The sequence below is a fragment of the Somniosus microcephalus genome, chromosome 13, assembly GCF_052327205.1.
Source record: "Somniosus microcephalus isolate GS21.2 chromosome 13, FLI_Smic_1.0, whole genome shotgun sequence".
NCBI classification, from domain to species: Eukaryota; Metazoa; Chordata; class Chondrichthyes; order Squaliformes; family Somniosidae; genus Somniosus; species Somniosus microcephalus.
This window is the reverse complement of record NC_140999.1, coordinates 198365174-198390580: the sequence shown is the minus strand read 5'-3', so window position 1 is coordinate 198390580 and position 25407 is coordinate 198365174. Positions and strand designations below refer to the sequence as shown.

Below are 25407 nucleotides of genomic sequence, written 5' to 3'. Positions count from 1 at the left end.
CCTTAATATTCAAAAATCTATCGATCTCTGTCTTGAATATACTCAACGACTGAGCCTCCACAGCCCTCTGGGGTAGAGAATTCCAAAGATTCACCACCCTCTGAGTGAAGACATTTCTCCTCATCTCAGTCCTAAATGGCCGACCCCTTATTCTGAGACTCTGACCCCTGGTTCAAACTCCCCAGCCAGGGGAAACATCCTCCCTGCATCTACCCTGTCAAGCCCTGTAAGAATTTTGTATGTTTCAATAAGATCACCTCCCATTCTTCTAAACTCTAGAGAAAATAGGCCTAGTCTACTCAATCTGTCCTGATAGGACAATCCCCCCATCCCAGGAACCAGTCTGGTGAACCTTTGTTGCACTCCCTCTATGGCAAGTATATCCTTCCTTAGGTAAGGAGACCAAAACTGTACACAGTACTCCAGGTGTGGTCTCACCAAGGCCCAATATAATTGCAGTAAGATGTCTTTACTCTTATACTCAAATTCTCATTGTAATAAAGGTCAACAATTGCTTTCCTAATTGCTTGCTGTACCTGCATGTTAACTTTCAGTGATTCATGTACAAGGACACCCAGGTCCCTCTGAACACCAACATTTCCCAATCTCTCACCATTTCAAAAATACTCTGCTTTTCTATTTTTCCTACCGAAGTGGATAACTTCACATTATATTCCATTTGCCACGTTCTTGCCCACTCACTTAGCTTGTCTATATCCCCTTGAAGCCTCCTTGCATCCTCCTCACAACTTACATTCCAACCCAGCTTTGTATCATCAGCATAAACTAGGACAGTGGTTTAAACTAGGAGCAGGAAACTATAACGCATTTTATTAAATTTATAACTTAATTAGTTAAACTAATTAATATAACTATAAATAGTCGTTGAATAAAGACTAACTAATTAAATAAATAAAATAAGGTTAGACTAAGACATGGCAGAGCAGGTTGTGTGTCTGGGCTGCAGTATGTGGGAGTTTGTGGACAGCGAGACTGTCCCAAGTGAACACGTCTGCAGTAGATGTCTCTGTCTCTAATCGCTCCGGCTCAGAGTCATTGAGCTGGAGTGCAAGTTGGAGACACTCCAACGCATAAGGGAAGGGGAGGAGTATCTGGAAAGTTTGCTCCAGACTTCGGTCACACCTCGTAGAGGTGCAGGATCAGAATGGGGTTGGTGTGACCGATAGTGTGCAGAGTAAAGGGAACCCAGGTACGAAAAGAAACAAGGATCCGCAGAAACTGATCTTATCCAACAGGTACACTGTATTTGCTACCTGTGAGGATAAGGATAAAGACTGTGGGAAGGACAGCCAGAATGCGGACCATGGCACTTTGAAGTAGGACGCTGTTCTAAGGAGGAGGAGAGGAAGCATAATGTGGTCGTTGTAGGGGATTCTATAATTAGGGGGACAGATAGCATCTTTTGTAAGCAAGATCGAGAGTCCCACATGGTATGTTGCCTACCTGGTGCCAGGGTGAGGGACATATCGAACCGGCTTGAAAGAATACTGGAGAGGGAGATGGAGGATCCAGTCGTTGTGGTCCATGTTGGGACCAACAGAGAGAAGAGTAGGCAAGAGGTCCTGTTTGGGGAGTACCAGGAACTAGGAGCTAAATTAAAGAACAGGACCTCAAGGGTTATAATCTCTGGATTATTACCTGAGCCACGTGCAAATTGGCGTAGAGATAAGCTGATCAGGGAAGTGAACACGTGGCTAAAGGAGTGGTGTGGGAAAGAGGGGTTCCATTTCATGGGGCACTGGCACCAGTATTGGGACAGGAAGGAACTGTACCATTGGGACGGGCTCACCTGTACCAGGGTCCTAGCGGAAAGGATAAATAGGGCGGTCACAAGGACTTTAAACTAGTAAATGGGGGGTGGGGGCTCAGGTGGAAATCATAGTGCAAATAGTAGTTCAAAAACAAACAAAAGGAAAAAGAGAGTAGAGTAACAGTCAGAAATTGTGCTTTAGGCACTACAGGTAAAGGGAAAACTAAAAGATGTAAAGCAATTAAACCAGGAGAGAGAAATAAGAAAGTGAGTAAAACATTCGAGCTGAAGGACAGGCTCGGGTGTGTGGCTCAAATAAGCGTTCTTTATTCAAACGCACGCAGTATAAGGAATAAATTGAATGAACTGCAGGCACGAATTCAAATTGGAGGGTATGACATGGCAGCCATTACTGAGACACGGCTGCAAGACAGTCAGGACTGGGAACGAAATATACCAGGTTATAAGGTCTACAGGACAGATAGGGACATGGTAGAGGGGGAGGAGCAGCCTTAGTGATTAAGGATGAAATCACTTCAATGATAAGAGAGGATATAAAGAGAGGTAAGCAGCCAGTGGAGACCTTATGGGTTGAATTAAGGAGTAAGAAAGGATCGAAGACTATAGTGGGAGTTGTGTATAGGCCCCCTGATAGCAGCTCTGAAGTGCTAGATTGTATAAATGCAGAGATTAGAAGCATGTAGCAAAGGCAGAGTGGTTTTAATGGGGGATTTTAACTTTCATATAGATTGGGAAAAGCAGGCTAGCATCTGTCAGAAAGGTAGCGAATTTCTCGAGTGTGTCCGGGGTAGTTTCCTACAGCAATATAGAGGCAACAAGGGGGCAAGCCATATTAGATTTAGTAATGAGTAATGAGCCAGATTTAGTGAACAGCCTAACTGTGCGTGAACATTTATCCAATAGCGATCATAACATGATCGAGTTCAAAGTAGCGTTTGAAATGGAGAAACACGAAACAGCTACAGGTACTAAGATTCTAGATTTAGGTAAGGCCGACTTCAACGGGATGAGAGAGAGACTGTCCACAATAAATTGGGCAAATCTGTTAATGACAGAAGATCAGTGGGAGATATTTAAAAAATAATTTAATGTGATACAGAACCAGTGGATACCCCTGAGGGGCAAGAGCTCTATTTGGCAAAAAAAACAGCCATGGACAACTAAAGAGGTAAGGGACAGCATAAAACTGAAGGAAAGGGCATACATAAATGCAAAAAATAGCACAGATCCTGGTGAATGGAAAAGATACAAAGAACAGCAAAGGGTCACAAAACAGATAGTAAGAACTACAAAAAGGTAGTATGAAAAGAAGCTTGCAAGGGCCATCAAGATCAATACGAAGAATTTTTATAGTTACATTCGGAAAAAGAGGGTGGTCAGGAGCAATGTTGGCCCCTTAAAAACTGAAAGCGGTGATATTGTCAATGACAATGGGGAAATGGCAGACATGTTGAATAATTACTTTGCGTCTGTATTTACAGCATGCCGGAAATCCCAAAGAAACTAGTATTGAATTGGGGACAGGGACTCAATAAAATTAATGTAAGTAAAATAACAGTAATGAAGAAAATAATGGCACTGAAGAGTGACAAATCCCCAGGGTCAGATGGTTTCCATCCCAGGGTTTTAAAGGAAGTAGGTAAGCACATTGCAGATGCCCCAACTATAATCTTCCAAAGCTCTCTAGATTCAGGAACCATCCCTTTAGATTGAAAAATTGCACACGTCACTCCACTTTTTAAGAATGGCGAGAGAGGGAAACCAGGGAATTATAGACCAGTTAGTCTAACATCTGTTGTCGGGAAATTGCTAGAGTCTATAATTAAGGATAAGGTGACTGAACACCTCGAAAATTTTCAGTTGATCAGAGAGCGCTAGCATGGATTTGTGAAAGGCAGGTCATGCCCGACAAAGCTGACTGAATTTTTTGAAGAAGTGACTAAAGTAGTGGACAGAGGAATGTCTATCGATGTTATTTATATGGACTTCCAGAAGGCATTTGATAAAGTCCCACATAAGAGACTGTTATCCAAGGTGGAAACCCACGTAATTAAGGGCAAATTATTGACCTGGTTAGGAAATTGGCTGAGCAGCAGGAGACAGGCAGTAGGGATAATGGGTAGGTACTCAAATTGGCAGGATGTGACTAGTGGTGTACCGCAGGGATTTGTGTTGGGGCGTCAACTATTCACAATATTTATTAATGACTTAGATGGCATAAAAAGGCATGTATCCAAATTTGCCAATGACACAAAGATAGGCGGCATTGTAGGCAGTAAGTAAATACCTGTTTTCTTAAAAGCATTATTAAAACACTCTTCACATGCAGCTCTTTCATATTATGAGTATCGTATAGCATTATAATTTAGATGGGGGGTCCGTGATTACTAATCCATTTGAAAAGGGGTCCTTCAACCAAAAAAGTTTGAGAACCACAGTGCGAACGCACTCGGAGCTTTGCTGCCAGATGAGATATTCTTTAGCAGCAAAGTGTCAGGACGGAGTCTGTTGGTTAAAGAATTATCCCGCTGACTGACGGTTAGGCAATTGGTGGATTTACCTCATTATAAAATGGGCAGTTGGTCGATTTCTGGGTTGATGTGTGCTTCTTTTCATCTCCCACCTTCACATAAACCACAGGATCGATGTTGACGCCGATTAACTTTCGTGCCTCGAATATGTTGACTGTTACCTACCAGAGGCAACAAAACAATCAGTTTCTCATAGAATCAAAGAACAGTACAGCACAGAAGGAGGCCATTCAGCCCATCGAATCTCTGTCTCTTACCTCAGTTTCACACGGGGAATATTTCTACGCCATTCCGCAGCTCCCCAAAGTGTGATTATTGATTGGCGAGACTAGACAGAGTGTGCGGCAAATTATCTGACCTTGAGGGCCATGACAGCTGAGGCTAATTCTGCCCCCTCGCTAATTTCACTGCCCATTACCCCGGCTAACTTATCGCAGACTGCAGATTAAATCCAACATCTGCCTGCTTTGTGTGATCAGAATCCCTTTTGCTAAGGGTACACTTTGTACACAATTGCAGAAACTGTATGACTGAGCCAGACTAAACTCAGCTTCAAGGTGATGCTTATCCTAAGAAAACAAGAAACACAAGTCAATTTTTCAATTATTTCAATTTAAAATGCCATTTTTCTCATGAAAAACTGCTTGTGAACTCTTTATTTTTGTTTGAGCACCGGGAGACAGAAGATAATGGGCCAGAAATTGCTGAACGGGGCTTGCAGCCCCGTTTTTGCACTTACCCCGCGCTACTGCTGATCAGCTCCAGGGACGCCTGCACTTGCTGAAACAGAAAGAAGAATCCCGGGCAGCGTATGACGTCACGCCGCCCAGGAGTGCAGCCAGCGCGAAGCCAGGAGCGTGCAGTGCAAGTGAGACACGCCCTTTGAGGTCTCAGTTTCACTGGACACGCCCCCAATGTTTCTGTCAAGCTGCTAAGCATTTTTACATGCAAAGCAGCAGTTTAAATAGGTTTTTGGAAGTTTTTTGAAGATTTTGGTAACTTTTATAAACTTTTTAAAATGTTTACATTAAAACTACTTCAGATTACTCAAAATAAAGAGAATTAAAGCAATTTAAAGACTTTTAAAAGCCCTAAAAGAATTTTTTTAATTCCATTTATTTATTTAGCAATGTCGTCGTCATACGTGTCTTCACACTGTTCCCTTTGGGGAACTGTATGAAGTGGTGGAAGGATTTATGGCCATGATTAACGCTCATTCCGTGACCGTAACCATCTTTGAACCAGCCATTAGGGCGGTTAGTCCTATGGCGGGAGGGTTTTACGGGCTCCCACAAGCTATACAAGGAGGGGGGGCCACCCACACCCACGGACGCAAATATCCCACTGGATGTCAGCCCAGAATTTAGAGCCGGAGCTCCGACTCCACTTGCCGGGACTGTCTGGAGCGGGGTTCGAAACCCTACCCTAATCTGGCCCAGCGGCGGGGATCCGTTATGACAAAGGCCCAATCCGATTAGCAACGTGAAATGGCAGCATAGGGCTCCAGTCACGGGGAGGGAAAAGGCGCAGGAAACGTATGGGTGTCACCTTTTGTGCGGAGTGGGCCTTTTGCGTGGCAGTAAGCATCCCCGCCGCTGGGCCAGAAGGAGTCGGGTTTTGAACCCCACTCCAGACAGTCCCGGCAAGTGGAGTCGGAGCTCCAACTTTAAATTCTGGGTGGACATCCAGCGGGATACTTGCGTCCGTGGTTGTTGGTGGCCCCCCCCCCCCCCCCCAGATGGGTTGTGGGAGCCCGTAAAACCCTCCCGCCATAGGACTAACCACCCTAATGGCTGGTTCAAAGATGGTTACGGTCACGGAATGAGCGTTAATCACGGCCATAAATCCTTCCACCACTTCATACAGTTCCCCAAAGGGAACAGTGTGAGGATACGTACGATGATGACCTCTTGCGCAATGCACCTCCTTGGACCCTCAGTCGCAGATGCGAGGGGGCAAGTCGTGCAATTGTTAAATTTTTCATTTTATTGACATGTAAAATGTTGGCCCAGTAATTCCCTTCCAAATGCGCGAGTACGGTCGGGGTACTTACGCATCTGGCTGGATGAAATGCCGGTTTTCAGCATGCACAGTGCATGTGGGGAAAACCGGCATTTCCTGTCCTCTGAACGAAGGGGTTCAGAGGCAGAACGCGTGCGACTGCACAGGCAGCGCGTGCGCAGTATAATTCGCCGCTTTCATTAATGCTTTCAGTGAGGTCAAGTCATTACAACTTACACATGAAAAAAGCATGGGTACAGTTGCTCCAGAGGCTGCGGAGGAAGATATTTATTATCGTGGAGCTTCTGAAAGTATGTATGTCTGTATATATTCCTTTGCGTGTTATGTATATATTCCTTTACTTATGTGTATGAATGTATTATTTAATTATGACTTTCAGAGAAAGTAACTTATTGGAAAATCATAATTAAAAACATACATTCATACACATTAGTAAAGGAATATAAAACATACATACATATACGTAAAGGAATATATGTGGACATACATACATAACTCATTCTCACATTCCATTCACACAGCCACAATTGCTCCTTCTACCTACCGTTCTGAAAACCCTTTTTAAAAAAAAAAAAAAATTTTAACTTTAAAACTTACTTAAAATTTCTTAAAATAACTTCCCTCCCTTTCCCAAACAAAAATATTGCATTTCAGAAGCTCCACGATAAAATATATCTTCCTCCGCAGCCAATGAACAACTTTACACTTGCTTTTTTCGAGTGTAACTTCTAAGGACTTACCCTCACTGAATCCATCATTGAAATCCACAAAGTTCACTGCGCAAGCGCTGCCTGTGCAGTCGCACGCGCTGTGAATAGACCTCGGGTCTGGAAATGCCGGCGTTCCCCGCATGCGCTGTTCCTGCTGAACGCCGGCATTTCCAACGGCCAGATGCGTGAGTACCCCGACCGTACTCACGCTTCTGGCTGCGAATTTCTGGCCCAATTAAACAGATTCAGATAAAGGAGACCCTTTGGCCAATGTGAATTAATGCCAACACTCTACCAGATGCCCATTGCAGCTCTCACCAGAACCCAAACCAAACAGACCAACAGCAATTCAGTTTAACATCTCTCTCTCACAGCAGCAACTCTCCCTCAGGATTACACTGCAGTTTGAGCCTCAATTATCGACTCAACTCCTGAGTGGAATTCAAACTCACAATCTTCTGACCCAGAGGCACGAGTGCTACTGACGGAGCCAAACTGACAATGATACTTCATTTAATCACAATAACATGTGACAGTGATGCATTTTAATAGGATTTACATCATCGTGCAATGTATTTTAAAATAGAATAAAATTTGTCCTACATTTTCCTTTCTCACTGCCCCTTTAAAGACATATGTCATATAACGTGTGGTGACACCAACAGTAATAGATGTGATGGAGTGAAGTACACAGCATGTGATCTTGCGACTTGGGTAAGTGCGCTCACTGTGTGTCAACCTCGCCCAAACTCCGTCCTGTAACCCAGCTTGAAATTAATATTTAGTCCCACTAACTCACTCCTTACCTGGAAATTTTGTATTCTGGGTGTGTCCAGCTCTGTCTTGGTGAAAAACCTACAGCGACTGAACAGAAATATTGAAATTTTAACTTCAGTAGCTGAGCAAGAAAATGTGGAGTAAACACCGATAAACCTACTCCTTCAACAGGCACTGACACAGACTCTGAAAAAGGCACTAAATCTCCTGACGGGAGGGAAAGCTTCCAAGTGAAACCTGGATTTCTTCCAGATCCTCAAGCATAAAAACTCCAGGAATCAAACTAAAATATCACCAATTCCAACTCGACTATCTCCACTGGAGCCGCACAGAAGAACCAGATTTCACGACTTATCTCAATACGGCACCTTTTACAATGCAGCTCAGGTCATTCTCACTGCATCCCATAAGTCAGAGACCCCGATAATACTGTCCATTACAGCCCAGAAATCAGAGACCCCATAATACTGTCCATTACAGCCCAGAAATCAGAGACCCTTGTTTGGTGCAGTACTGCAGGAGTGCGGCATTGTTGAAGACCCCATACTTCGAATCCCTGTTCCAGTGGAGATTAAGGATCCCACTGTATTACTCACAGAGCACGAAAATCTCATGGGGTCCCGGCCAACATTCCTCCCCTACCCAATCACACCAAAATAGATTGACTGGTCATTCATCTCATTACTTATTGTGGGATCTTTCTGTGCAAAAATGGTTTCCATGTTTAACTACATGAACAGTCGCTGCACTACAGGAGCGGTATAAATGCCAGTCTTTCGCCTCGTCATTCACCTTTTCGGTGGAGTAAAAGACACGGAACTGGTATCAACTTCAGAAAAATCAATATCATCGTCATCCTCATTGCCATTATCGTTTACTAACTTCCGCCCAAGAGCTCTCATCTTTTTATCCAATTGTTCCGCTTTCTCCAGTTCAGTAGGTCTGCAAGCGAATGAAAAACAAAGCACAGCTTTTGATGAAATCAGTATTTTTATTGACCAATAGTTGCCCGGGAGTCAAGACCTGAAGTGTGTTGGAAATCTGTATCTAGGTGTCCCTGAGAATGTGATTTCAGTCACTGCAAACAGGGGACATGGAGATCATTACATTCGTACACAGATTAAAAATAATGCAATAAACTGGAGAACTTAAATTGGAACAAAATGTCTTATTATTTTGATGCAATTCCAAGGGGGAAATTGAACCTACAGAAACCAACACAAAGCACAGGCATCAGGCCGACAGCCAGGCAATCAGCACATGTTACAAATGGACAGTTTTAAAGAGAGAGAGGGGAGGTTCAGAGCGTGGATGAGCTTTTGAACCCGTACAGGGCATCAGAAAGTGTTAGCACAACTTCACAAACTCTTTCACACAGCACACACAGATAATGTTTTTGAATGTTGCATAAATGAATTTTAAATGTTATAAATCTACATTCCGTAACGAAAACTGCCCCAAGTCTTGAGTCTTGCTCCTTTCCCAACCCTCTGCCACTCTGGAATCAGCAAAAGGTCCCCCCTCTGATCGCCGAACTGAAGTGATTTGATCTCAAACCAAGAGCAGGAAATAAAAGAAAGGGTTATGTGGGAAATAGTGTACTCTGTTTCCCCGTATTTTAAAAGATGATTTTTAAACAGTTTCTTGAAAAAAGAACAAGGGAACAAGGGAAATACTTACTCGAGAGGTTGGTAGCCCTCATTTTGGATAATCAGAGCTTCCCTGTGAAGGGGAAAAATGGAAAAAATCCATCAGAAGAGAAACACATTTTAATAATTATCCAGCATTGAATAATCTAACCTTTCTTAAAAGGTACACTACACTAAATGGCCGCTAGTTCAGCTCTTATTGCAAATCCCACTCAGAGGGGGGCCTGGATACCTCATTCAAACAAATCCACCAGGGCAGGGGAGTGGGACTAATGGGATCGCTCTTTCAAAGAGCCAGCACAAGCACAATGGGCCGAATGGGCTCCTTCTGTGCTGTATGATCCACCCTGGTGTGGCAAGTGGAACTCTTCTGGGCTTGAAGCGGAGGCAAATTGTTATGGCAGATTAGAGGAACTGTACTTCGTGCTTGGCCCATGCTGCACCTGACTTGATGTGGTCAAAGTGAAATAAAATTCCTCTTTCCAGCTGTCGGGCCTCTCACCTCGATCAATTGAACCCCTCCCCATAACAGCAGAAAGTAATTTGTAATGTTTCTGGAATGGATGCAAAGGCGGAGTCGGTGGATGTGCTTTTCCTACTCGTGAATGTTAAGCAGCCTCCGATTGGGTAGTTCACTGACCTGTCACTTATATCAACCACAAAATCATTTTCTGTCCATGTTCCCACAGCTCCCTCAACCGGCTGGTACCGGATCTCCAGGTCCACCAGTATCTGAAATCAGACATTAGAAAAAGATACAAAAAGAAAATACTGCAGATGCTGGAAATCTGAAATAAAAACAGAAAATGCTGGAGATACTCAGCAGGTCAGGCAGCATCTGTGAAGAGAGAAACAGAGTTAACGTTTCAGGTCGATGACCTTTCGTCAGAACTGGAAAAAAGCAGGAAATGGAACAGATTTTTAAGCAAGTGTAGGGGCTGGGAAAGGGGGGAGGGGATGAAAGAACAAAAGGGAAGGTCTGTGATAGGATAGAAGGCAGGAGAGATTAAAAGACATTAAGAGACATGGAGATATTCATGGCAAAAGGAGATGGTAATGGGACAGGTTAAGATAAAGTGTAAATTACGCTGAAGCTCAACGTAAGCTAGAGGAACAGCACCTCATCTTTCGATTAGGCACTTTACAGCCCTCTGGACTCAACATTGAGTTCAACAATTTCAGATCATAACCTCGGCACCTATCATATATATTTTGCTCCCCACACTTTTTTTTGTTTGCGTTATCTTTTCTTCTCTCCCACAGGGCAGCTGTCCTTCATCCTGTCAGCGCAATTCACACTTCATCCAGAGCCATCCTTTGTTCCTTAACCTGTCCCATTACCGTCTCCTTTTGCCTTGAATATCTCTTCACGTCTCTCAATCTCTCCTGCCTTCTCTCCTATCACAGACCTTCCCGTTTGTTCTTTCATCCCCTCCCCCCTTTCCCAGCCCCAACACTTGCTTAAAAATCTGTTCCATTTCCTGCTTTTTTCCAGTTCTGATGAAAGGTCATTGACCTGAAACGTTAACTCTCTTTCTCTCTTCACAGATGCTGCCTGACCTGCTATCTCCAGCATTTTCTGTTTTTATTAGAAAAAGATCATTTATTGCCTTCTACTCAGCTTAGCCCAGCTGGCACTCTTTCACCTCAGAGTCACAGGGTAAAAGTCACGTCCCACACTAGCCTGACCTTCAGTTCTGAGGAATCTCAGCACCTTCGCAGGTGCAGGGACCGACATTCAGATCAGGTAAAGCAGAGGCCTGCTCCGGTGGATTTTACGGCTATTCAAAGGAGAGATGGGAATCCCGGCCAACATTCCTCCCTCAACCTAATCATTCAGGTTCTGCCAGAACCACTTGGCTCATCACAGCCTTGATTAGATATGGAGGCAAGAACTGAATGCCAGAGGACAAGTGAATAGCTTCCGTCAACATCAAGGCAGCATTGGTGCCAGACCAAATCTGGCACCAAGGAGCCCCAGCACGGAGGTTAGTGGCACCTGAAGAGAAAACCCTCCAGTGGCGAGACATATGACAAAAGCAGGATGGCTATGATGGTCGGAGGCCAATGATTGCAGCTTCAGAACATCACTGATGGAGTTCCTTACGGCAATGTCCTTGGCCCAACCATCTGTGATTATAGAACAGGAAGGTGAGGTTTGAGCCCGGGTCTGTGCCAAGTTACAGATCTCAGAGATGAAGCACTACAACAAGTCCCAGTGCCCTTGTTCTGGGGAAGGGGAAAATCACCAATTTGTTGGAAAGTGCGTGTGCAGATGTTGGATGAGAGCAAGTTTGGATTCAACTGTGATGCACCCCAGGGTTAAACAGGCTCACTGTCTAGGCTCTCAGAAAACCTGAAAGGAGTCGGCAGCCCCGGAGAAGGCAGAGGATAAAGAGCGCGGGAGGCAGAGGACAGCGGTCCTGAAAGGAGTCGGCAGCCCCGGAGAAGGCAGAGGCTAAAGAGCACGGGAAGCCGAGGACAGCGGGCCTGAAAGGAGTCGGCAGCCCCGGAGAAGGCAGAGGATAATTCAAAGCAGCTGAAGGCAGTTAATTAGTGAAACTGGGCCGATAAAAACAGGCTACGCAGTGCGATCTGCAGTGAGTGCGGTTTGCACAGAGTGCTGAGAGGTGGGTGAGTGAGTGAGTGAGTTAGGCAGGTGAGGAGTGGAAGGAGAAGCTCCCTTGCTTCGCCTTTGCTTTCCCTAACTTTTCACTCTGTAGGATTTGGTTCTTACTTTACACCCAGGAAAGAGTCAGAGAACAGGAACAACCAGGGAAGGAGCTGATTGGTAAGTGGGACCTGGTGAGTATTTCTACAGTCCAGTCGTTAAAGTAAAAGTAAGGTCTCCAGTTTAGAATAAGTATTGTGTAAAGTGAAGTAAGGTCCCTAGTGTATTTAATATGCTTTAATTTAGAGGAAGTAAAGTGAGTAAATTAAGGGTAGGACATGGCAAGGCAGCTCAGCAATGTGGAGTGCTCCTCCTGTGCTATGTGGGAAGTCAGGGACACTTTCAGTGTCCACGACGAACACATGTGCAGGAAGTGTCTCCAGCTGCAGCTACTCGAAATCTGCATTTCGGAGCTGGAGCTGCGGCTGGAGTCACTGTGGAGCATCCGTGAAGCTGAGATCTTCGTGGATAGCACATTTAACGAGGTGGTCACACTGCAGATAAAGAGTGCACAGGCAGACAGGAAATGGGTGACCGCCAGACAGGGTAAAAGGACTAGGAAGGTAGTGCAGGAGTCCCCTGGGTCCATCTCCCTCTCCAATAGATTTTCCGTTTTGAATACTGATGGGGGAGATGGTTTCTCAGGGGAATGCAGCAAGAGCCAAGTCCGTGGCACGACGAGTGGCTCAGCTGCACAGGAGGGGAGGAAAAAGAGTTGGAGAGCAATAGTGATAGGGGATTCTATCGTAAGGGGAACAGATAGACATTTCTGTGGCCGCAGACATGACTCCAGGATGGTATGTTGCCTCCCTGGTGCCAGGGTCAAGGATGTCACTGAACGGCTGCAGGACATTCTGAAGGGGGAGGGCGAACAGCCAGAGGTCGTGGTCCATATCAGTACCAACGACATAGGCAGAAAGAGGGACGAGGTCCTGCAAGCAGAATATAGGGAGCTAGGAAATAAATTAAAAAGTAGGATCTCAAAGGTAGTAATCTCAAGATTACTCCCAGTGCCACGTGCTAGCGAGAGCAGAAATAAGAGAATAGGCCAGATGAATGCGTGGCTGGAAAGATGGTGTAGGAGGGAGGGATTTAAGTTCCTGAGGCATTGGGACCGATTCTGGGGAAGGTGGGACCTGTACAAGCTGGATGGGTTACACCTCGGCAGAACCGGGGCCAATATCCTCGCAGGGGGGTTTGCTAGTGCTGTTGGGAAGGATTTTAACTAGTTTGTCAGGGGGCTGGGAGCCTAAGTGTGGGCCCAGAACAGAGAGAAACAAAGCTGGAAGTGCAAGTTAGAAAAGTAGTCAGCAAAACTAGTAGGGAGCAGAAACAAAGGCCAACAGTAAAGAGGGTCAAAGTGCAGAAAAATATTAAACAGGCAAAGTTGAAGGCACTTTATCTAAATGCACGTAGCATTCACAACAAGGTGGAGGAATTAATGGCACTAATAGAAGTAAATGGGTATGATGTAATTGCCATTACAGAGACATGGTTGCAGGGTAACCAAAGCTGGGAACTGAATGTTCCAGGGTACTCAACATTTAGGAAGGACAGACAAGAAGGAAAAGGAGGTGGCATAGCGCTGTTAATAAGGGATGAGATCAGTAGGGTAGAGATAAAAGATCTTGGCTTGGCAGGTCGTGGTGTAGAACTGGAATCAGTTTGGATGAAGCTAAGAAACAGCAAAGGGCAGAAATCATTGGTGGGAGTTGTGTATAGGCCACCAAACAGTAGTGGTAATGTAGGGCACAGTATCAATCAAGAGATTAGAAGTGCATGTAACAAGGGCAATACGGTAATCATGCGGGACTTTAATCTACATATTGACTGGGCAAATCAAGTTACCATTAATGGTGTGGAGGACAAATTCTTGGAATGCATGCGTGATGGTTTCCTGGATCAGTGTGTGGAGGAACAAACCAGGGAACAGGCTATTCTGGATCTGGTACTGTGTAATGAGAAAGGGCTAATCAATAATCTTGTGGTAAAGGGGTTTTTAGGGACAAGTGACCATAAGATGATTGAATTTTATATTAAGTTTGAGAGTGATGTAGTCCAATTTGAAACTATGGTCTTCAATCTAAACAGAGGAAACTACAAGGGTATGAGGGACAAGTTGGCCATGGTAGATTGGGAGACTACACTAAAAGGTATGAAGGTGGACATACAATGGCTAACATTCAAGGAAATAATGCATAATTTGCAACAAACATATATTCCTCTAGGGCAAAAGAAATTAAAGCTAGTATTAAGTCAAAGGAGGAAGCTTATAAAATTGCCAGAAAAAAGCGGTCAGCCTGAGGATTGGGATCTTTTTAGAAATCAGCAAAGGGGGACCAAGAAATTCATAAAGAAAGGGAAAATGGAATATGAGCACAAACTAGCAAAAAATATAAAAGCTTCTATAGGTATGTGAAAAGGAAAAGACTGGCAAAGGTAAATGTAGGTCCTTTACAGTCAGAGATGGGAGAATTTATAATGGGGAATGAGGAAATGGCAGAAAAATTAAATAATACTTTGTTTCTGTCTTCACGGAGGAAGACACAAAAAACCTCCCAGAAATACGAGAAAACCAAGGGTGTGGCGAGAATGAGGAACTTGAAATTACTATTAGTAAAACAACAATACTAGCAAAATTAATGAGACTAAAAGTCGATAAATCTCAAGGACCGGATGACCTACATCCTAGGGTTTTGAAAGAGATGGCCATTGGGATAGTCATCTTCCAAAATTCTATAGATTCTGGAACGGTTCCTGCAGATTGGAGGATAGCAAATGTAACCCCGCTATTTAAGAAAGGAGGGAGAGAGAAAACGGGGAACTACAGACCTGTTTGCCTCACATCAGTAGTTGGGAAAATGCTGGAATCTATTATAAAAGATGCAATAACTGGGCACTTAGAAACTAATAGTAAGATTGGGCAGAGCCAACATGGATTTATGAAAGGGAAATCCTGCTCGACAAACCTATTGGAGGTAACTGGTGGAGTAGACAAAGGGGAACCGGTAGATGTGGTGTATTTGGATTTTCAGAAGGCCTTCGATAAAGTCCCACACAAGAGGCTGGTGAACAAAATTAGGGCACATGGAATTGGGGATAATATACTAGCATGGATTGAGAATTGGTTAACAGACAGAAAACAGAGAGTAGGGATAAACGGGTCTTTTCCAGGTTGGCAGGCTGTGACTAGTGGGGTACTGCAAAGATCGGTGCTTGGGCCCCAGCTATTCACAATCTACATCAATGATTTGGATGAGGGGACTAAATGTAACATTTCCAAATTTGCTGATGACACAAAGCTAGGTGGCAGTGTCAGTTGCGAAGAGGATGTGAAGAGGCTTCAAGGGGATCTCGACAGGCTCAGTGAGTGGGCGAGAACATGGCAGATGGAATATAATGTGGCTAAATGTGAAGTTATCCACTTTGGTAGAAAAAACAGAAAGGCAGAGTATTTCCTAAATGGTAAAAGATTGGGGAATGCAGATGCTCAAAGGGACCTGGGTGTCCTTGTACATGAGTCACTGAAAGTGAATGTGCAGGTGCTGCAAGCCATTAGGAAGGCAAATGGTATGCTGGCCTTCATTACAAGAGGATTTGAGTACAGGAGTAAAGAAGTCTTACTCCAATTATATAGGGCCTTGGTGAGACCACACCTGGAATACTGTGTATAATTTTGGACTCCTTACCTAAGGAAGGATATACTTGCGATGGAGGGAGTGCAACGAAGGTTCAGGAGATTGATTCCTGGGATGGCGGGACTGTCGTATGAGAAGAGATTGAGTAAACTAGGCCTGTATTCTCTTGAATTCAGAAGAATGAGAAGGGATCTCATTGAAGCATACAAAATTATTACAGGACTTGATAGGGTGGATGCTGGGAGAATGTTTCCCTCGGCTGGGGAGTCTAGAACCAGGGGCCACAGCCTCAGGATAAAGGGTAGGCCATTCAGGACTGAGATGAGAAGAAATTTCTTCACACAGAGGGTGGTGAATCTTTGGAATTCTCTACCCCAGAGGGCTGTGGAGGCTTAGTCATTGGGTATATTCAAAACAGAAGTCGATAGATTTCTGACTAGTAAGGGCATCAAGGGATATGGCGATAGGGCCGGTGAATGGAGTTGAGGCAGAAGATCAGCCATGATCTCATTGAATGGCGGAGCATGCTCGATGGGCCAAATGGCCGACTCCTGCTCCTATTTCTTATGTTCTTTCAGATGAAAAATGTCCACCCAGTGCCCATGGAAGCATAACCCAGCACGAGGAAACAACAGAGGACATTCAATCTTGGTTGTTGAGTGATTCTTTCATTAAGTTGGTGATGTTGAATTACCGTTTGATTTCGATGACTATTTCCCAGCTTCCTCCTATTCTTCTGCCAAGAATACTTCGTGATTATTGGTTTCTTTTAATCAGGAGGCCAGAAAACCTTGTTAGCAAATGGCCTCTTGATGTGGTTCTGTTAATGCTACTTGTTTGCTCAGTCTATTGGCAGGTGCCCTTATGCAGGACAGGAAGGCACTCACTTCCCCCACTCTCAATAGCAATGATCTGTTCTTCGATGAAGCTCCAGGGCCAAGATCAGGAAGCTCAATCCCTGGGAACACTTGAACGCAAGAATCAGTCAAAGTTGGGGTATAAACTCAGGACACAACCTTTGGGGTCCAGCACTCAACACCGTCGCTAAGCTGTCCCCTCAAAAAAACACAATCATCCTTCCATTGTCCAATATCAGGTTATTGATGAGCCATCAGTTCCTCAGCTTAACACTGGCAAGATTGAAGCCAGCCTGTGTGGCTCACACTCTATCTGTGACCATGCTTTTGATCATCTACCCACACTCCTGCTCAGTATCCACTTTGAAGTTCCCCATCCAAATTTCCAGATGAAACCAAATTGAGAGTAGCGGCAAATGATGAATTATCAATCTGCACAAATTCAATAGCTCGAACAGTGGGCGGCGAAATGGAGCTGCAGTTTAATACAGGGAAATGTAAGGCTATGAGATTTGGCAGAGGGAAGGTTGATGTGGATTGTGTGCGATATGGGAGTGTACTGGAGGTATGGGAGCAGGAGAGAGACCTTGGGGGCAAAATTGGGTCGCACACCCTTCGGGGCACTAACTTTGCCGGGGCGCTAAAAGTAGAATTAACACCCCCGCGCCCGAAATTCACTGGTAGTGCCCCAAGAGGGAGGCGGGGTGCTACTGGAAGCGCCCCGCCTCCCTCTTGGGGCACTGCAAGTGAATATCGCGGCACTATGTGCTGCGGTACTGCAGGCCTTCCTCCCCTTCTTAAAGGGGAGGGGCCTTGCACAGCGCGACCTGAGGCCCAGCTGGGCCACGAGGGATTGGAGTGCCGGCAAAAGAGCCCGGCACTCGAGAAGTGCCGGGCTCATGGAGCGCAGCCGCGGGGGGGCGGGGGGTTTAGTCAGGAGGCCGGGGATGGCAACGGAGGCAGGTGCTGGCAGGTGGCCAGCAACAAAAATGGCCGTCCAGCACCTTGCCTTTAATTAGCGCTGCCCCGGCCACAGGTAGGCCCCCCTGACCCTGTCAGACATAGCATCCGGTGGTGGTAAGTCAGGGGGCGCTACTGAAGATCGCGGCCGGGACGCTGTGCACGGTGATGGCGTCATCGCTGGCGGCGCAGCACTGTGGGGCACTAATGGTTACCACTGCCGCTAACATCCCGCTGAATTTCGCGGAAGGTGTTGGCGGCGCCGCACTCGGGCGCTAGTTGCTTTGCGCCCCGTTAGCACACGAACGGGAGGTGCAAAGCAACCAAATTTTCCCCCCAAAGGGTCATATTTACAAATTAAGGACAACAAAAGCAAGTAGGAAATGCAGGAAGAAGTTTTTTTTAACCAAAAGTGTAATGAATACGTGGAACAGATTAATGACACAGGGGGTGGAACAAGAAACATTAATGGGTTTCAAGAAGGACCTAGACTGGTTCTCGTCAACAACTGGGATTCAGGGTTATTAGAAATGGAGCATGGGAATACTGTGGACAGGTGAGCTCGATGGGCTGAAAGGCATACTGTGGATAGGAGGGTTAGATGGGCCGAAGGGCATACTGTGGATAGGAGGACTCGATTGGCAGAAGATCTTTTCCTGCCTGAAACTGTTACTGTGTTCCTGAAGTACATTGAGGCAGTTACTATGTTACAGATATTATATTAATGCAACTTGTTGTTAAAAATCAATTAGATTTAAAAGAATTGAATGAACTTTCTTCTCTCTCTATCCTCACTGTGCTGGAATCCAAGTCTCACACCGTTTCTTACTCCAGCTCGGTTTTTCCCCAGAAAGCTGTGGAAATCCTTCACTCCCTCAATATTCCCTCCATTCTACGGGATTTCAATACCAAAGCCTGATATACCTATCCACGACTCTTGATTTCACTCATTCTCTCTCCTCCTTGGAGCTGTCCTGCACTTTGGTTTCTCAATAGAAAAGAAACAACTTGTATTTCTACAGCGCGTTTCACAACCTCAGGATGTCCCAAAGGGCTTCGCAGCCAATGAAGTGTCTTTGTTTGAAATGAGGAAAGGATGGGACAGGGGAGCGAGAAGCAGACTGTCTCCAGTAGTTGAGGGTCGAGAACGAGGGACCTTCGATACAAGGTTAAATGCAATAGATTTAGAACAGAGGGCAGGAGAAACTTCTTCACGCACACACTTGCGAGGCTGTGGGATTCACTCCCAGTGTTAGTGGCCGAGGCAGAAACTGTCAACATTCAGGATCTTTTTTTTTTTTAAGATGTTGGCATCACTGGCAAGGCCAGCATTTATTGCCCATCCCTAATTGCCCTTGAGAAGGTGGTGGTGAGCCGCCTTCTTGAACCGCTGCAGTCCGTGTGGTGAAGGTGCTCCCACAGTGCTGTTAGGGAGGGAGTTCCAGGATTTTGACCCAGTGACGAGCGAATTAGAGAGGAGGATGAAGGAAAAGGGGTTGAAGGGTTACGGGAACAGGACGGGTAAATGTGATTAGGAATATTGCGCAGAGGGTAAAATCTGACACGGACTAGTTGGGCCGAATGGCCTGTTTCCATTTGTCATTTCTATGCATTTTGAGAAATGAGAGAAATGTTCCAAATCTTCTGCAATGCAAGTGATGGATTGCTTGGCAGACCTGCACCTGCTGTGTAAATTGTGCTTTCAGGGTAACTGACAGGCCACAAATCAGGGCTGTTTTAGCTTTGTCAGCTTTTGTTTGTTTTCTCAGTTGTCCTTTACAATTCTTTAATTTGCAGAACAATACTTAGCAATAAAATATGAAAGTTATTATTAGTGCATTTTGAATGGTGGCAAGAATGTTTAACATTGAAGAGACAGTCATTCTATTCAATTCAGTTTCCAGATCTCTCTGTTATGTTGCTGGTCTCTCACACTGGCCCCGGTGCCACCGGTTATGTCTGAACTCGCTAAATCCAATCCACCTGGGGCATGTTAGGGACAGGGCAAGGCTGCATCATGACTTCAGGGCTCAAGTTTGCTTTGCTAATGATAAAAATTCATCAAAACACTGTAATTAATGTCTGCAACACCAGATGCAAAGGGTACACTAAACAAATAGATTTGTATAATTAAAAAAAAGACACTTTTATGTCCAATTTATACTTCAGAAATTCCTATTTCATCCACTCAAAAATGACACTGTCTGCTCTAGAACAAGACAGGTGACAACTTTATTGGTCTGTGCGAGTTTGGGGCTGTATATTTGAGTGGATCCTGCTTCATTTGTTCCTCCCACCAACCCCATGACATCATGAAGTTAGGATCCAGTTACACTGTGAATTGGAACAAGCTTTGTGACACTCCCCATTTATGAAAACTAGTAAAAACTGATCAACAGCTTCCGAAAAGCCTGACTATCGGCTTATATTGTGCACCGGGGACCAGTGCATGAAATGCCTGCCTCAGCCCCCACTGCTTAAAAACATAACACTCAGGAGAAGGAATGACCCAGAGGCAACAATATGTACAACCCGAAATAACAACAGAAAATGCTGGAAAAACTCAGCAGGTCAGGCAACATCCGTGGAGAGAAATTTGAGTTGACGTTTCGGGTCGAACCCTTCTTCAAAACTGGAAAGAAAAGAAAATAGATCGAAGGCAGGGCTGCGATCGGACAAAAGTAGTGAAAGAAACAAAAGCAGTAAAAGAGCTAGACGAGATGGTAATAGGCTGAGATTAGGTGTAAAGTGTACTGGCAGGGCAGGAGATAGCTGCCAGGTGTGAGAGAGAAACAAAAGGAAAGGGGGGGGAAAGGAGTGGAAAAATTACAAGCTGAGGTTATGATCTGAAATTGTTGAACTCGAGATTCAACCCTATGTCTCTTCAACATCCATAAGCTTCTGCAGCAATTCCAAAGCATTTTCTCTTTGAAGCATGTTGAGTATTTCAATTCTGAAAGAATGTGGGAACGAGCGTTAAAGATCCCATTCCGATAGTTCAGCTCAGCGCAGCTCAATCTTTGTGTTGTATTTTAAATACTGTCATAGCAACAAGTTGTTAAGGGAATGTGCTTACTCATTATTGGCTGACCTTTCTCATTCAAGTCAAACAGGTTTTGTGTGCATGCAGCTGTTTGTTTTTTTTTACCTGTTCTTACATTGTTGCTTTTTGCCAAGACCAAGCCCAGGCTCAGGGCTAGACAGGGTCAGGATCATCGCTCAAGTCTCCATGTTTACCTGGCTGATGATGAAAATTCATTGCAAGCCTTGAACAAGAGAGCGCAACTGGTCAAGATACTGACTAACTGAGCTATAAAGCTAAGAATGCCCAGGCTCGATCTCCAGTTTGTGCAGAGTTAGTTAACCTGCGCTGCACCACAATGTGCTGGGAGTGGGCAGAAACAGTTCTGGTTCACACAAAGAATTTCCATGTAGCAGGACACAGGATTGAACCTGGTGTCCATGGAACTGCATTCTAGCAACGAGCAAGGAGCCAGGGGTGAAGAGGAGAGAAGAATGGATTAAGAAAAAAAGGGAGGCTTTTGGCAGATACAAAGGACTAAAAACAGTGGAAGCCCTAGCGGAGTATAGAAAGTGCAGGGGCATACTTAAAAAAGAAATTAGGAGAGCGAAGAGGGGGCATCAAAAAACACTGGCGGGCAAAATAAAGGAAAATCCCAAGGTGTTTTATAAGTATATTAAGGGCAAGAGGATAACCAGGGAAAGAGTAGGGCCCATTAGGGACCAAAGTGGCAGTCTATGTGTAGAGCCGGAAGGTGTGGGTGAGGTTTTAAATGAATATTTTGCATCTGTGTTCACGATGGAGAAGGACGATGTAGACATAGAAATCAGGCAGTGGGATTGTGATAATTAGTATTCAGAGGGAGGAGGTACTAGCGGTTTTAGCGGGCTTAAAAGTGGATAAATCCCCAGGCCCAGATGAGATGTACCCCAGGCTGCTGTGTGAGGCAAGGGAGGAGATTGCAGGGGCTCTGACACAAATTTTCAGATCCTCTCTGGCCACAGGGGAGGTACCAGAGGACTGGAGGACAGCTAACGTAGTACCATTATTCAAGAAGGGTAGTAGGGATAAATCAGGGAATTACAGGCCAGTGAGCCTAACATCAGTGGTAGGGAAATTATTGGAAAAAATTCTGAGGGACAGAATTATTCTCCACTTGGAGAGGCAAGGATTAATCAAGGATAGTCAGCATGGCTTTGTCAGGGGGAGATCATGTCTAACCAATTTGATTGAATTTTGAGGTGGTAACTAGGTGCGTAGATGAGGGTAGTGCAGTTGGTGTAGTCTACATGGACTTCAGTAAGGCTTTTGACAAAGTCCCGCATGGGAGACTGGTCAAGAAGGTAAGAGCCCATGGGATCCAGGGCAATTTGGCACATTGAATCCAAAATTGGCTTAGTGGCAGGAGGCAGAGGGTGATGGTCGAAGGTTGTTTTTGTGACTGGAAGCCTGTGTCCAGTGGTGTACCACAGGGATCGGTGCTGGGTCCCTTGCTGTTTGTAGTGTACATTAATGATTTAGATATGAATGGAGGAGGTATGATCAGTAAGTTCGCAGATGACACGAAAATTGGTGGAGTGGTAAATAGCGAGGAGGGAAGCCTCAGGCTGCAGGACGATATAGACGGGTTGGTCAGATGGGCAGAACAGTGGCAAATGGAATTTAACCCTGAAAAGTGTGAGGTGATGCATTTGGAAGGACTAACAAGGCAAGGGAATACACAATGAACGGTAGGACCCTAGGAAGGTCAGAGGATCAGCGGGACCTTGGTGTGCATGTACATAGATCCCTGAAGGCAGCAGGACAGGTAGATAAGGTGGTTAAGAAGGCATATGGGATACTTGCCTTCATTAGCCGAGACATAGAATATAAAAGCAGGGAGGTTATGATGGAGCTGTACAAAATGCTAGTTAGGCCACAGCTGGAATACTGTGTGCAGTTCTGGTCGCCACACTATAGCGAGGATGTGATTGCATTGGAGAGGAGATTCACCAGGATGTTACCTGGGCTGGAGCGCTTCAGCTATGAAGAGAGACTGGACAGGCTGGGGTTGTTTTCCTTAGAACAGAGAAGGCTGAGGGGGGACCTGATTGAGGTGTAAAAAATTATGAGGGGCATAGATAGGGTAGATAGAAAGGAACTTTTCCCCTTAGTAGAGGGGTCAATAACCAGGGAGCATAATTTTAAGGTAAGGAGCAGGAGGTTTAGAGGGGATTTGAGGAAAAACTTTTTCACCCAGAGGGTGGTTGGAATCTGGAACTCACTGCCTGAAAGGGTGGTAGAGGCAGGAACCCTCACAACATTCAAGAAGCATTTAGATGAGCACTTGAAACGCCATAGCATACAAGGCTATGGACCAAGTGCTGGAAAATGGGATTAGAATAGACAGGGCTTGATGGCCGGCGTGGACACGATGGGCCGAAGGGCCTCTTTCTGTGCTGTATAACTCTGACTCTATGAGAGGAAAAAAATAAAAACTAGTAAAAAGAAAAAAGGGAATAAAAACTATAAAAACAGAAAACATTAATAACCAACCACTTCCTAAGACACAGAAATAAATTTGAAAAATGAATTTTTATTTTAACAATATACTTTTAGCTTACATTTCAGAAATTCCACTAAAAACCTGTACTGGTCACCTACCCTATTGATGTGAATGCAACTGACGCAGCCCTTCCTGACCAAATACCCATTCAGTGTCCGGAGGCAGAACACTGACTTCACGCCATACACGGCTACAGATTACTGAAGGATCTCGGATTAGACTGCGAGCGGTTTGTCGTGTACTTACATCTGTCAGAGCATTCTTCTTGTCAACCAGAGCTTCCCTGAGAACCAATCGGCCGGCTTTAGTCACCTGTTGAAGACTGATATGTAAGTGACCCAGCAGCCTATAAAAGCAGAATAAATGTATGAATTAATTTCCCCTTTCACCATGTTCATAATCTCCGCTTCAGGCTTTGAACACATTCTTTGATTGTTTCTTCATCAAATATCCACAAAGGTGCCCTTTACAGCAGGTCACTGGAAATAATTTGGGAGGATGTGATAAGATCAGGCCGTGTAGCCTGGTTCTGCTCCTACTGTGTTCTAATTCTGTGTTAGATTTCAGGAGATGGTTTTATTCTTGTTCCTGGCCGAAGTGGAGATCGCCTTTACAGAAGGTAAGTACTGTAGAAAATATAGGGACAGAGTGATCTCCTGGACGAGTTTCGATCGCCTAGATGGGTCGGAGAGGAATTTCCCAGATTTTTTTCTCCCAAATTGGCCATTGGGTTTTTTATCTGGTTTTTCGCCTCTCCCGGGAGATCACATGGGTTCGGGTGGATGGAGAGTGATAGAAGATTTGAGGTTAGGATCAGATCAGCCATGATCTTATTGAATGGTGGAGCAGGCTCGAGGGGCCAATTGGCCTACTCCTGCTCCTATTTCTTATGTTCTTATGTTCTTATAAGCAGTGATTTATTTACATATAGAAACCTTCCCCCATAGAGCAGGAACCCATGTGTCTGTCTCCCCTGTTCGCTTGGCCCAGAGATACAAAGAGCTCAGCCCAGCCCAGCCCTACCCAGTCCCTGCCCTGCCCTTCCCAGCATAGTCCTGCCCAGCCCTACCCAGTCCCTGCCCTGCCCAGCCCTACCCAGTCCCTGCCCTGCCCAGCCCTACCCAGTCCCTGCCCTGCCCAGCCCTACCCAGCTCTACCCTACCCAGTCCCTGCCCTGCCCAGCCCTACCCAGTCCCTGCCCTGCCCAGCCCTACCCAGTCCAGCTCTACCCTACCCAGTCCCTGCCCAGCTCTACCCTACCCAGTCCCTGCCCTGCCCAGCCCTACCCAGTCCAGCTCTACCCTACCCAGTCCCTGCCCTGCCCAGCTCTACCCAGTCCCTGCCCAGCCCTACCCAGTCCCTGCCCTGCCCAGCCCTACCCAGTCCAGCTCTACCCTACCCAGTCCCTGCCCTGCCCAGCCCTACCCAGTCCCTGCCCTGCCCAGCCCTACCCAGTCCAGCTCTACCCTACCCAGTCCCTGCCCTGCCCAGCTCTACCCAGTCCCTGCCCAGCCCTACCCAGTCCCTGCCCTGCCCAGCCCTACCCAGTCCAGCTCTACCCTACCCAGTCCCTGCCCTGCCCAGCCCTACCCAGTCCTGCCCAGCCCTACCCTACCCAGTCCCTGCCCAGCTCTACCCTACCCAGTCCCTGCCCTGCCCAGCTCTACCCAGTCCCTGCCCTGCCCTGCCCAGCTCTACCCTACCCAGTCCCAGCCCAGCTCTGCCCTACCCAGTCCCTGCCCTGCCCAGCTCTACCCAGTCCCTGCCCTGCCCTGCCCAGCTCTACCCTACCCAGTCCCTGCCCTGCCCTGCCCAGCTCTGCCCTACCCAGTCCCAGCCCAGCTCTGCCCTGCCCTGCCCTGCCCAGCTCTACCCTACCCAGTCCCTGCCCTGCCCTGCCCAGCTCTACCCTACCCAGTCCCAGCCCAGCTCTGCCCTACCCAGTCCCTGCCCTGCCCAGCCCAGCCCATCTTTGTCCAGCCCTGGTGATCGACCTCAGGAGAACCCAAGAATTGAAGCTGGAACCATTCTTGTTCAGCGTTTCTTATGACCAAAGCAACTGGAGTGAGTGGTGCTGACCAATAGCAATGCAGGAGACACTGACTGCACGCTGAGGCCAACGGCTTGGTGGAGGTAATGTGCTCGCGACATTCAGCTTTCGATTCCCTTTCCTTTCATCAAACGTTGTAAGAAATGCTAACATTCTCTCTCCCTTCCTCCTTTCTCAGTGAAA

At 45.9% G+C, this 25407-nt stretch overlaps 1 protein-coding gene across 1 annotated transcript in view; it reads right to left on the bottom strand.

Moving 5' to 3' along the window:
• fer1l4 (fer-1 like family member 4) overlaps positions 1-25407 on the bottom strand; it is a 294195-nt gene that overhangs the window by 238928 nt on the left and 29860 nt on the right. Inside the window, exons 4-9 of the mRNA XM_086005966.1 lie at positions 23421-23520; positions 10122-10213; positions 9513-9554; positions 8625-8774; positions 7862-7919; positions 4353-4484 (exon numbers count right to left, since the gene is read on the bottom strand). Coding sequence (XP_085862092.1) covers positions 4353-4484; positions 7862-7919; positions 8625-8774; positions 9513-9554; positions 10122-10213; positions 23421-23520 — 574 coding nt within the window. The remainder of the gene's footprint in view (positions 1-4352; positions 4485-7861; positions 7920-8624; positions 8775-9512; positions 9555-10121; positions 10214-23420; positions 23521-25407) is intronic.